General features: G+C 49.6%; 1 protein-coding gene across 1 annotated transcript in view; it reads left to right on the top strand.

Annotated features, from left to right (window-relative positions):
• Positions 1 to 2228: 2228 nt before the first annotated feature.
• lef1 (lymphoid enhancer-binding factor 1) overlaps positions 2229 to 12260 on the top strand; it is a gene marked incomplete at its 3' end in the record, with an annotated part of 48798 nt that continues 38766 nt past the window's right edge. The window contains exons 1-3 of the mRNA XM_084454461.1: positions 2229 to 2649; positions 4677 to 4740; positions 6627 to 6751. Of these exons, the coding sequence (XP_084310587.1) occupies positions 2443 to 2649; positions 4677 to 4740; positions 6627 to 6751 (396 nt within the window). The 5' untranslated portion in view covers positions 2229 to 2442. The remainder of the gene's footprint in view (positions 2650 to 4676; positions 4741 to 6626; positions 6752 to 12260) is intronic.

Here is a 12260-nt window from a genome sequence, read left to right as displayed (position 1 = left end):
GTGTCTGTATGTGTGTGTGTGTGTGTCAGTCTCAGCTTTCCGTTCTACTCTGGAATGCGGCCAGTCTGGGCACTTTTTGAATCCACACTGGGTTCCAAATCCTAAAGCCTTTGATCTTTTTCGCTGTCTCCCTCTACCCGGAAGAGAACCCTTGCCTCGGCTCTCAGCTGGGATGAACGCACACGTGGAAACGTTGGCCCTGCTCCAGACTCATACCAAATTTAGTCATACAAAGGCGAAGGAGCGCGCGGGGGGAAAACGAGGATGAAAGAGCCAGCCGCGAGAAGATCAAAGGGAAGTGCGGCTCCGCCCGTCCCACCCCACCTCCCTGCCTTTATAAAGATCTGCCTCCCACTCCAAACTCATTCTCACGCAATCTCTACTCAGACTCAGCCGCAGAAACACTGTGCTTCATGGTTGTTGTTTTTTTTCCCTAGCCTACTTCTTTTTGTGTTCTCATTAAACATTTCCGACATTTCCGACTGAGGAGTGTATAGGCCTATTAGTTTGCGTATTCGTTAAGCTCTGAACAGTAGTTAAATGAAAGATAGGCCCCCTGTCTGTGCAAACATAAAAACACGATTGAACGATAGGGTAGCTTGTTTTCTGCGCATTTAAACATTATGCCTGGGCTACTCTGCGATAAATTGGGGTCATAATAATGTCCTGTATTTTAGACTGTAATAAATGTAATTCTATTTAAGGACTCTTCCATTCGTTTCTCAAATGACTGGGGACATGCAGACTGTTGATATGCTCAAATTACATATACCACACACCAGCCTAATGCTACTCATAAACCGATTAAAATACAATGAATATAACTTAAGACTGTATCAATAATTCTGGATAGAATAACCTACAATATATGTGTTGATTCCAATCAAATACAAGTGATCTAAACAAATGCATAGGCTATCCCTTTTGATAGCAAAATTTGCTCCAGAAATCTCTCAAATGGTGCCCTTGTCAAAGTTGGTCCCGACGTCTCCGAGTAATTATAACCACATTAGACAACAATGGACCCAAATTAGCCGACGCTCCGTCAGTTACGCACGCCTCCCTCCCACTCCCCTGACTGGCAAGGCAGTAAGTCGACCCAGTAAACAAACAAGGCCAGCCAAAAACATTTCAATACCTTTTCACAATATTGAAATAGTTTTGCTATACATGTTGATGAGACTGTTTCAGTTTTAACACCACCGATCCGGCGCACCTTTGGCGCTCTTTGCGCATGGGTACAGTATTGTATCTATGTATAAGAGATCCATGGTTAAAGTTTTAATGAACATTTACTTCGCATTGTATTTATTATCGAGTCTGACGTTCTCATCACCGCAGTTCCCCACGGCCCGTCACTCGTCTTCCCTGTCTGACCATTTGTTTTAAGTGTTGTATAAATCTCTCCCAGCTCTCTCAGGAGTGTCAATCGGTGCGGTGTCAATCACAGAGGCGGCTTTCCTTTAATCTTTCCCCGCACAGTCAGAGAGAGAGGGACAGAGAGAGAGAGAGAGACAGAGAGAGAGAGACGGAGAGAGAGAGAGAGAGAGAGAGAGAGAGAGAGAGAGAGAGAAAGGAGAAGGAACCGGGAGAGGAGGGGCTGGAGAGGAGAGAGAGAGAGCTACATTACTAACACACATACATACTGGCTACATTACTCACGGAGCGGTGCTCCAGTTTGGAAGTCGGATTTTCTACGGCACGCCGATACAGCATTCATTCAGCCTGTCGTTTTTAATAGTTTGATGACTTTTGATTCAGTTCAAGAATGTTTTTTTCAGTGTTGTAGGACTACGCACTCTGTATTGTTTGATTGGGTTGGGGGAAATACACCTTTCGATCTTGCCAAATAGAGATCCCTCGATTGCGTTTTTAGTAGAACACATTTTTCCTCGTTTTGCCCACTTCACAAAAGGACACCACATTTCACGGGACCACTGACGGAGGAAATACGAGCATCACTTGTTTTCTTTCTTCTTTTTTTTAACAGGCACTTTGGTTTTGTTTTTCTTGAACCGGAGCTTCAACAGACCGCCCCGGCGTGATTCTCCCCATCCTCTGCCAGATCTGACGGCACATTTGGACCCCAGTGAGATGGTTTTAACTTCTGACATTTGAAAAGAGCCAAACTGGCGAGTGCCGCTGTGTGAGCGTGCACTAATCACCCGCTGTTTACCGAGAACATCACATTTTGGGGGGGTATTTAGGTCCAGAATCCTTGTAAGAATTCATAATATTTCCGAAGCAACGCCAAAACAAGGTTCTCTCCTGTTGCTTTAACCAAAACACAAACAACGTGTTTGCACGCCGCTCCCTCACGCCACGCTCGAAGAGATTGTTGCCGCTTCCAAGGAGACGTTTTCCGGTTTCGATTTTGGGGATTTTTTAAATCCTCGTCCTCTTTTCCACTTTGGACAGAGCGGGTGCTTTGACTCAATCACAATGCCCCAGTTAGCAGGCGGAGGAGGCGGAGGCGACCCGGAGCTCTGCGCCACGGACGAGATGATCCCCTTCAAAGACGAGGGAGACCCACAGAAAGAGCAGATATTCGCAGAACTCAGTAACTCCGAGGAAGAGGGCGACTTGGCAGACATTAAGTCATCATTAGTAAACGAGTCAGAGGCGAGTCCAAACAGCAACAGTCATGATGTAAGTAGCCTATTTGGTGTGTTCATGTCAAAAAAGATACATCTGGATGTGTTGCCAAGGTTGTTCCCTCAAATAGGCTACCCGCCATTACGGCAACATATTTAATAATTATATTTCTAAAACACCAGCGACCTAGACTTCAGATCACCTGAAATATTTAATATAAGCTAGCAGAAATCCAAAAGAAAAAAGAAATTGCATGTGTTGTTACTCATAATCATTTAAGCAAGAGGAAAGCTAGTGTATTATATAACGTGCTAATACGTAAACATTTATTATATAAGAATGTTGGCACTTGTAATAGTGATTGTGTTTATTTGTTTACATGGCTGTGATCAGATGTCAACACAGCCATATACAAGGCTGGTGCACGTGGCTACTAAGCTTTTCATATGAGGAAGACCAAGGTCGAACCAAACGGTTTGATATCACAACAATATTGCACTACATTTCTGAAGTGGTGCAGTATTTTTATTGGGAAGAAATAATAAATTATTATTGAATGTATCTCAGTATTTATAAAATATGTAGTATTATGATTATTATTCGATGTTGATGGAATAGTCAATTGATACAAATCTGGATGAATTGATATTGCACTTTATACAATCATTTTCGACAGGCACAAATTTTACTTCTCAAGATATATATATATTTTTTAAATTCTTTTGAAATAATTCTTTAATATTAATTTACACATTCCTACAGTACGGTTTCTATTAATTCTATTGTGGCATGTGTACACAGAGCAACGAAAAGTGCTGTTTGTGTCTTTTACAATAAAAGGGATAGCATTATTACTTTGAGAAGCATAAATAAAAACATGCTTGTTCAACGAAAAAACAAAACACAATATTAGTGATTTGGGTTTCCCCTATTAATTTAAGATCTCCTCTCATTAATAACAGAAAAAAGATGGTGTTTTGTCGAATCATGTCCATCCATAGCTTGTGTAATATGAAAGAAGTTTTAATACATTCCAATATTAATATCACCGAGTTTCCCTGCTTTGGGCAGTCAGTGAAATGACTGTATATTTGTCCTTCTCTGCCTCCATATCTACTCTGCCAGCTGTTGGCACACACACATGCACACACACACACACACACACACACACACACGCTGTGTAGGAAAGGTAACCGTCCCACGATTAGCTGTGCTGTCTGTCATTAGCCCCAGCGCTAATGGGTTTCCCAGCCAGGCCCAGACTGTACCCGGGCGGGCGGACCGGCTCTCTGGCCAATGAGACGGAGCCCAGGTGTTAATTAGGAATCCAGCGGAGTTCCCCGTCTCTGCTGGGGGGCGCCCTGGGGGGCTCTGCTGGGAAGGGGGGGGGGGCCCTGGGCCTTCTACAGAAGAGGGTCTTCTTACCAATCCTGATGCCGCTCCAAAAGGGAAAAGAGATATTGAGATGGGGGGGGGGGGGGGGTTGGAAGAAGCAGTCTTCTTCTCCATCACACTTACTTTTTTTTTGGGGGGGGGGGGTTAATTGTAATTTTTTTCAGGAAAAGCTGGCAGCTGAAAATGTAATGTGATATTGTTTGAGTGTTAAGCTGGGTTTAGATTGGGCTGTGGAGAGGTGTGTGTGTGTGTGTGTGAATGCAGGGGGGGGGTGGGGTGGAAAACAAGTTAACTCATTATCTTCTTAAGGACATGGGGCTTGATGAAGCGGTGCTTTTAGGGTCAACACACACACCACTCCATCACCCCCTTTTGTGTGTGTGTGTGTGTGTGTGTGAGAGAGAGAGAGAGAGAGAGAGAGTGGTTGAGTGAAAATGTGAGAGAGAAAGCAAGTGTATGTCCTGCTTTTTGCAACAAGCGGAGGGGATGATGCAGGCCACTGTGTGTGTGTGTGTGTGTGTGTGTGTGTGTGTGTGTGTGTGTGTGTGTGTGTGTGAACGCGTGGCTTGTGCATGTATGTGCGTGCGTGCGTCTGTTTTTAAGCGTGTGTGAGTTCAACATGTTGAAGTTTCCAAACACGAAGCTCTTCTGTATTGATCGACTCTCAGTTCTCTCCTCTCCTACAGGCAGCTAGACAGTCCCAAATATCACAAGAGTCATATCACGAAAAACACAGAGACCTGGATGATGGTGAGTAACTACACACACACACACACACACACACACACACACACACACCAGCCTCTCTGTTTGACCCTCCATCACGTTGACTCCAACTACCCCACTCTGTTCAGATCCAGACACTCAACAGATCTGATGATTTAGAAATCTTGAGAGAAAGAGGAGAGGGGAGGGGAGGGCGAGATGGGAGGGGGGGAAGGGAGAGATTGGAGGGGGGGTGGTTTCTGAAGGGATTGAAGGAATAGGGAGGAGAGGAAAGAGGAGAAGAAGAGGGGGATGGAGGAAGGAAGAGGGCCACCCTGTCAGTCCCTGCCGTGCAAAAGTGATCAGTCACACTGTGGGACACTGTGATATCTGACAGTCCCCGTCACACGCGCACACACGATCTCTGGACTAAGGCTAGCCTTGACACACACACACACACACACACACACACACACACACACACACACACACACACACACACGATCTCTGGACTAAGGCTAGCCTTGACACACACACACACACACACACACACAGCCACAGCTACCCGTTCCCCTCCTATTGCATGGCATAGACAGAAGGAAAATATCAAGCAGGATATGGTTTAGAAATGGGATGGACTACGGTTATGAAATATATGTTTTCATTTTTATTCCATTCTTTTCTAAGTTGAGGACATGCAGTGACTTCGGTCATGACTGTTTCCAATCTATTCTCCTGGGAATACGTTTGCCTCTCCACACACAGAAACACACACGTGCGCACACCATGACGGTATCACACACACACACACACACACACAGAAACACACACGTGCACCATGACGGTATCACACACACACAGAAACACACACGTGCGCACACCATGACGGTATCACACACACACACACACAGAAACACACACGTGCACCATGACGGTATTTTCACCTGCGACAAGTAGCAGCTACACCGAGGTTTTGTTTGATCTCTTTGTCTGGACGGTGTGTTTCCACCCTGGTGCTCTCTCACACACACGCACGCGCACACACACACACACACACACTCACACACACACACACACACACACACACACACACACACACACTCACACACACTCGGAGCTCCAGGTCATGATTGGAGTCTTGGAGTGTGTCTTCTCTTTGTTCCTCTCCCCAGCCCTGAATAGAGCCTCTTTAACCCCTCACTCACACACACACACACACACACACACACACACACACACACCGCCGACCCTCCCTCACCACTATATCTTGTTGTGTGTCGTTTCTTTTCAGTCAGGGAGACGGACGGACGGCCTCATGGTATAAAGGCCCCCTTTCTGGTGGGAGGCGTGGGGGGGGGGTGGGCCGTCTTTAGTTGTCATACACACACACACACACACACACACACACACACACACACACACACACACACAGCGAGCAGTAGGACTGTCTCTGGTTGTGACACACTCTGTATGTTACCCTAATTTCTGCTAATTGGCTCCGAGGGACTCCATTGTCCCCGCCTACAACACCACAATCACCCCCCCACCCTTACTGACAGGAAAGAGGCTCAGACAAAACGAGCGTGGCCAAACGAGAGCGGGGGTCAAAGCCATCGACGGCGATGTCATCGGCGTCATTAAAAGAGCCCAGCCGTAGTTAACGTGCTGCTTTGTTGACCGTGACTGAGAGATCCCATGTGATACAGTATGTGATAATGTGATATGCGATGTGTGTTCCCATGTGTTAGGGGTCTGGATTCAATTGTATCTGTATGAGTTTGTTCAGTTTCATCAAGTCGATTTTCAGCACAAAAGAACAATGCAATGAATTAAAAAAAGCTTGATGCTATTTGTGGATCACTTTGAGCTCGGAGCTCGGTGTAAACACCTGACATTGATTGTTTGTTTATTTGTTTTTGTGCGGTTGCCAGGGAAACACCAGGACATGTACAGTAAGGGACATCCGTATCCTGGCTACCCTGGTTACATCATGATGACCAATATGAACGACTCCTACATGAACAACGGCTCCCTTTCCCCGCCCATGCCCCGCACGGTGAGTCCCTCCTCCAATCAAATCAGCCCGTTCGCCTGTCAATCAATCTACATGTCAGCCAATCTACTTATCAGGCTACCTGTCAATCAGGGTGTCAATCCACGACCCACTATTTGAAATCCTTGCAGATACTTTTGAGTGTATGCTTTTTGCCCCTAGAGCCATTTGCAGCGCAAAATAGTTTTCTCTCTGTATCCCTCTTCACTTCCGCAGGTCCACCTCTCCTCCTGTACAGTACACTCTGTAGCCACTATGCTATCGCTAAATGCTAACGGCTAGCCCTATATATCATGCCAGTGTTTTGACCTGTCCCCCTTGGCAACCCCACGCGATCTACACAGGCGAATGCCTGCCATACTTTCCAGCCGATTAGCGACAGACGGGTCGCTTAGCTTCTCTCCTCGCTGTCAGACTCGCAGACGACGGACGTGATTATGACCGCAGTGAGCCCGCCAATTACACGAATAAAGGATGCGATGCGATCTGCTCCCTCACGTGACCCTCTGACGGGGTCTAGCGGCAACATGGCCGCCATCGTAGGCCCGGAAACCGGGGGGGAGGGGGGGGGGGGGTTCTGATGAATATGGACAGGGTCGCCGTGTGTGTCACACCCCCGCCGTATGTCGGGCCGTAACGGTATCAATTTGGAGTCCGTCTGCGGGTCGTCTTCCTGTGTGTGTGTGTGTGTGTCTATGTGTTTGTGTCTGTCTATGTGTGTGTGTCTATGTGTGTGTGTGTGTGTGTGTCTATCCCGCTTGCAAATATGCTCCCCCCTACGAGCAAGGCAGACGCGGAGCGCCAGTGCACGCTAGCAGCTGTCCTCTTAATCCTGTTTGCTGTGTGTGTGTGTGTGTGTGGTGTGTGTGTGTGTGGTGTGTGTGTGTGGTGTGTGTGTGTGTGTGTGTGTGTGTGTCTCAGTCTGTCTATGGCTCGGTGCTTCCCCAAGCCCATCCCTGCACCCTGCTAGCAGAGGGACTACAGGACACACACACACACACACACATTGTTTGTGGACCAAAGACTCTGACTCAGACTCTGAGTTGGTCTCATCAGAGTGATCAGAGTCGTGTGTGTGTGTGTGTGTGTGAATATGCTACCAGGGTGGCAGATGTGAGAGTGAAAAGGGGCAGTCCACCATGCTGTGTTTAAAGGAACCTTCATCACACGCAACTGTGTCACAGGATGATGTCAGGATTACATTCACAGCCCCTCTGTCGGTCCATGTGGTAAAGTGTGGTAACGAGGGAGACGTTGGGTGGAAATCAATACCAAGAGAGCTCTCCAGTGTTCCCAGGCCAAGCTGTTTAGGCCTAGTTGGCCAAGGCCTTGTTTTGCGCCTTAAAGAACTATTCTTTTAACTGCCAATTTTTCCAACGCGTCTAATCACATCTGGCATCGCATCGGACGGCTAACTCCAAGGACCGGTCGGGTGGCGAGCCGAACTTCCCTCCCTAATGGTGGAAATGAGTCGTCGCTGGAGATGAATTAGGACCCGCCAGCTAGGCGGCTCTGTCGCTGCCAGGTCCTTTTAAAACACTGGCTTTCATCGCGCTGCGTTTTCTTTCATTTCAGCTCGTTTCACCACGGCTGTTTTTTGTTTCAACCCCAATCTTCCCCTCCCCCTCCCCTCAACCCTGACTTCAATAAAACGGTAGTCATTTTATATACGTTTCTCTCACTTATCCAATAAAAAAACAAAGAACTGCGCGCTCTCAGCGCGGCCGTGGAACACGAGCGCAGTTGGCCTCACCCCGCGCTCCCATTGGCTCTCTGTTCCCGGCTGCCGCTGGCAACCGCAGCGCCGCTATCTACAGGCCTGGGATCAGTTTTCACCGAGATCAAAGGAACTGGGGGAACCTCCCTCCCTCCCTCTCTCCTCCTCCTCCTCTTCCCCCTCTCCCTCCCTCCCCACCAGTCTAGATTGATTTCCATTGACCATGGCATTCCTGTGTAGGCGGAGCAGACTTGATTGAACTGTGTGGAGTTACTGATTGTCAGCAGATTTTTTCGGGGAGGGGGGGCCTGACGGGGGTGCTAGTAGCTAGCTAGCTCACCTACTTTAGGAAAGGTGCTTTGGGGTTTTAAAGGGGACTTAAATGCCCTTTGTTGTATGTTTACAGACCTCCATAGGATTCATTAGTGTAACGGAAAGAGTCGGTCACCGTTTTCAGAGTGAAACAAAGAGCTAATTCACACACACGCCTCTTTTAAATCGACGCCACGGCGAGACTACACCGTAGCACGCGTCACGTTTGGTTTCGTCGGCGATTTAATCAAAAAGTTTTACGCAGGCTTTTTTTTCCGAACGCAGCTGCGCGGGGGCCTGTGGAAGCAGCAGTCCTGGATTAGACGCGAGCGCAGAGGGGGTGAAAGAGTGATGGAGAGAGGGGATGAGTGTGGACGAGTGTGGCTGAGTGGACGAGCGCGCTCGGGCGGCTCGGGTGGCGGGTTGATGTGGTTTTGCTCCTATAGAGGAGCCACATGAAAGAGGCCCGTCTGGAGACGGCAGGCAGGCAGGCCCATTTCAGCCTTGTGTGAGGACTGAAATATTGTGTTCTCCAACATGGATAGCCTATTAGTTACTGTAGTTTTTCAGCAGTTTTGAGTTGCTTTGAAGGCTGTAATGATATCTGTGTGTGTGTGTGTGTGTGTGTGTGTGTTGTGTGTGTGCGCGTGCGCGCAGCGTCGAGGTCGTGTGAGGTTTTTTAACTGTGGCTGTGTGTCTTATTGGATTATTTAAAGGGACTGTGTGCATGTGGGATGGCTCACATTTCCAGCGCTCGTTGCTGTGGGCCCCGGGCCTCTACCAAACTACCAAACTCTGAGAGAGAGAGAGAGAGAGAGAGAGAAGGGGAGAGGGAGAGAGGGAGAGGGAGAGAGGGGGAGAGAGAGAGAGGGGGAGAGAGAGAGAGAGAGAGAGAGAGAGGGTTTTCAGTCTAGCCTCTGGTATGTGTGTGTGTGTGTGCCAGTGTGTGTGAGACTATACCGCTAGCACTACGCAATTCTGATGCTTTGTGTTTTTTTTCTTTCTCTTATTAAAAAAGACAAAAAAAATGAATTTTACTCCCTTAAAACCTGCAACAGAGAAGCAGCGCGTCAGTGTGCCGGCAGGCTCTGAACCCCAGCAGGATGAATCTTGGGCAACATCACCAGTGAACCTGTACAGAGCCGGGCTTTAGAGCCAGTGCTCTAGAACTGTAACTCTGAGGTCTCTCTCGGAGTGATTCGGTCAGCTCCAAACAAGCGTCCAGAGTCCCAAGGACTCAGTGGCAGCTTGAGAAAGGGGAGAGAATCGGTGAAAACCGGTTTAAGCTGGTTTTTTGGTGTGTGTGTGCGCGTGCACGTGTGTGTGTGAGGGCAGCCGGTTAAGCTGAAATGACTGTTGGAGACCCCGACCCTCTCTCTCTCTCTCTCTCTCTCCCCCCCGCCCCCTCTTCTCCCCAGGCCATAGTGGCGTGTCAGAGGACCGAGGGAGGAGGGGTTGGGGGGGTATGTGGGGGGGGGGGTTGACTGCCGACTGTGCCGCACTGCTCTTTGATGTCAGGCGGGATGTGGAGGAGGGAGGGGGGGGGGTGACGGATTCCCAAGTCGCCGTGGCGCGCGGTGCCGTGGAATCACTAACCCGGGCTTACCTAACGGGATTTACTAGCACCGCTCCCCCCAACCCTCCCTCCCTCCCTCTCTCACTCCATCCCTCCATCCCAGTGTCCCCCGGTGGCGCTGTGTGTCATTCAGCCTCCCCGCTCCTGTAGAGAAACCCTGTTAAAGAAATACACTTCCCAGCAGCCCTCCCCACGTTCTAATGCATTGTTGGCAACGGCGGCGCATGGAGGCATTTGTAGTTCTTTGTGTCTCCGACCGTGGGCTTGCGCTGGGGCAGTTTGAGGGGCAGTGTTGGATGTAGCGCTTTGGTAACTTAAAAACAGCTGGAGTCCATATGGCCTGCCGGTGGCTTGTATTGGTCAGTCAGGCTTTGGACATATCTGCCATTTTGTAAGCAAAGATTATATATTCAAAAGAGAATGACGTTTAGGTTCAGTAGGCGGTGCTATGGTGTTCTTCTGTGGTGCTTTTGTTGGAATTTAAGTAGCCCACTTCTAAAGCGGCGCGCTCAGAATCACTCCCTCGATGATAACATCTGCTATGCGGGTCCGATAAACAGCTGTGTGCGTGTTTGTGTGCGTCTGTCAGCACGTGTGTGTCTGTCAACATGTCTCGGCGCGCGCACGCGCATGTGTGTGTCTCCGTGTACGTGTGTGTGTGTGTGCGTTTGACTAAGACCTCACACAGAACCGAGGCCCGTGTCCTCAGCCCCCTTTGAAGTTCCCCACCGCAGTCTTAATTCTTTCTAAACGGACCCATTGACGACACCCGTCTGCCGTTCCCAATCCTCCACTGCAGCAACTCCGCTCGACACGCTCTCTCCATATGTCCCTGGTCGTGGCCTCTACCCCCCCCCGTGTGCCAGCGGTCACCTTATCGCGCCTCTTTCATCCCGCGGGGTTCGGCGCAGCGGCCCCCCTCCCCAAAACCGAGGCAACTGGTGTGTTTTTTTCTGCGTGGGACGAGGACTAATTGTGGAAGCTAGTAGGTGAATGCCCGAGGGCAAGCGTGTGATTATGGTGTGTGCAGTATGTTGTCCGGATGCCGGGTTTCAACGCACACGGGCGATTTTGGTCTGTGTTGGTTGTTTTTACTCCGCCCAGGTTTTTGTTAGTTTTATTGTTCGCCGGATGCGGTTACGGAAGAGTCAGGCGTGGCCCTAAAAAAAACGAGTTCATCCGTGTGTGTCGGTCTGTGTGCGCGCGTGCATGCACAGCACACTTATGTTTATCTCCTGCTTTCATACGCTTTCAAGCTCTCATGCGTTCGCCAAAACAAAACGCTCAAACGCTGAGAATGCTCTCGGGTCCCTCTGCCTCTTTCCAACGGAGACAGCCAGGACCTGCTCCCTCTGTGGAGCCAGCCGGACCAGGCTGGCGAGGTCGGGTTCCTAACCCAGCCACCAGCAACTGCTGAGGGGGCTTCGCTCCTCACCATCAGCCTGCTGAGCTCCAGGGGCTTGGTGGGTTGGGTGGGGGATGCCTCAGGGCTGCGTCCTCGGCCCCTCCTTGTTCCAGAGATCTGGGGTGGAGGGAGTGGGTGTGCAAGGTGAGAGGGGAGAACGGAGGAGGAGAGGAGAGCTGCTGCTTGTTTGGGCGGGGCTGGGAGGCGAGGCTGTAGGGGTGGGGGGGTCGAGGGGGGAGGCGTGGCGGTTTGTTTAGTCTCCGACGCTCCGCAGTTGTCGTCGCTACGGCTCGTTGTTGTGACTCCCCGGTCCTTCAGGACAGGGCCGTGGTGGAAGTCTCTAACCCCCCCACACACACACACACACACGCACGCACGCACGCACACACACACACACACACACACACACACACACACACACACACACACACACACGCACACACACACACAGCTTACAACACACACACACACACACAGCTTACAGCACACACACACACAGACA

This window comes from Borostomias antarcticus (genome assembly GCF_949987555.1).
Source record: "Borostomias antarcticus genome assembly, chromosome: 20".
Taxonomy (NCBI): domain Eukaryota; kingdom Metazoa; phylum Chordata; class Actinopteri; order Stomiiformes; family Stomiidae; genus Borostomias; species Borostomias antarcticus.
This window is presented reverse-complemented; position numbering and strand designations above follow the sequence as displayed.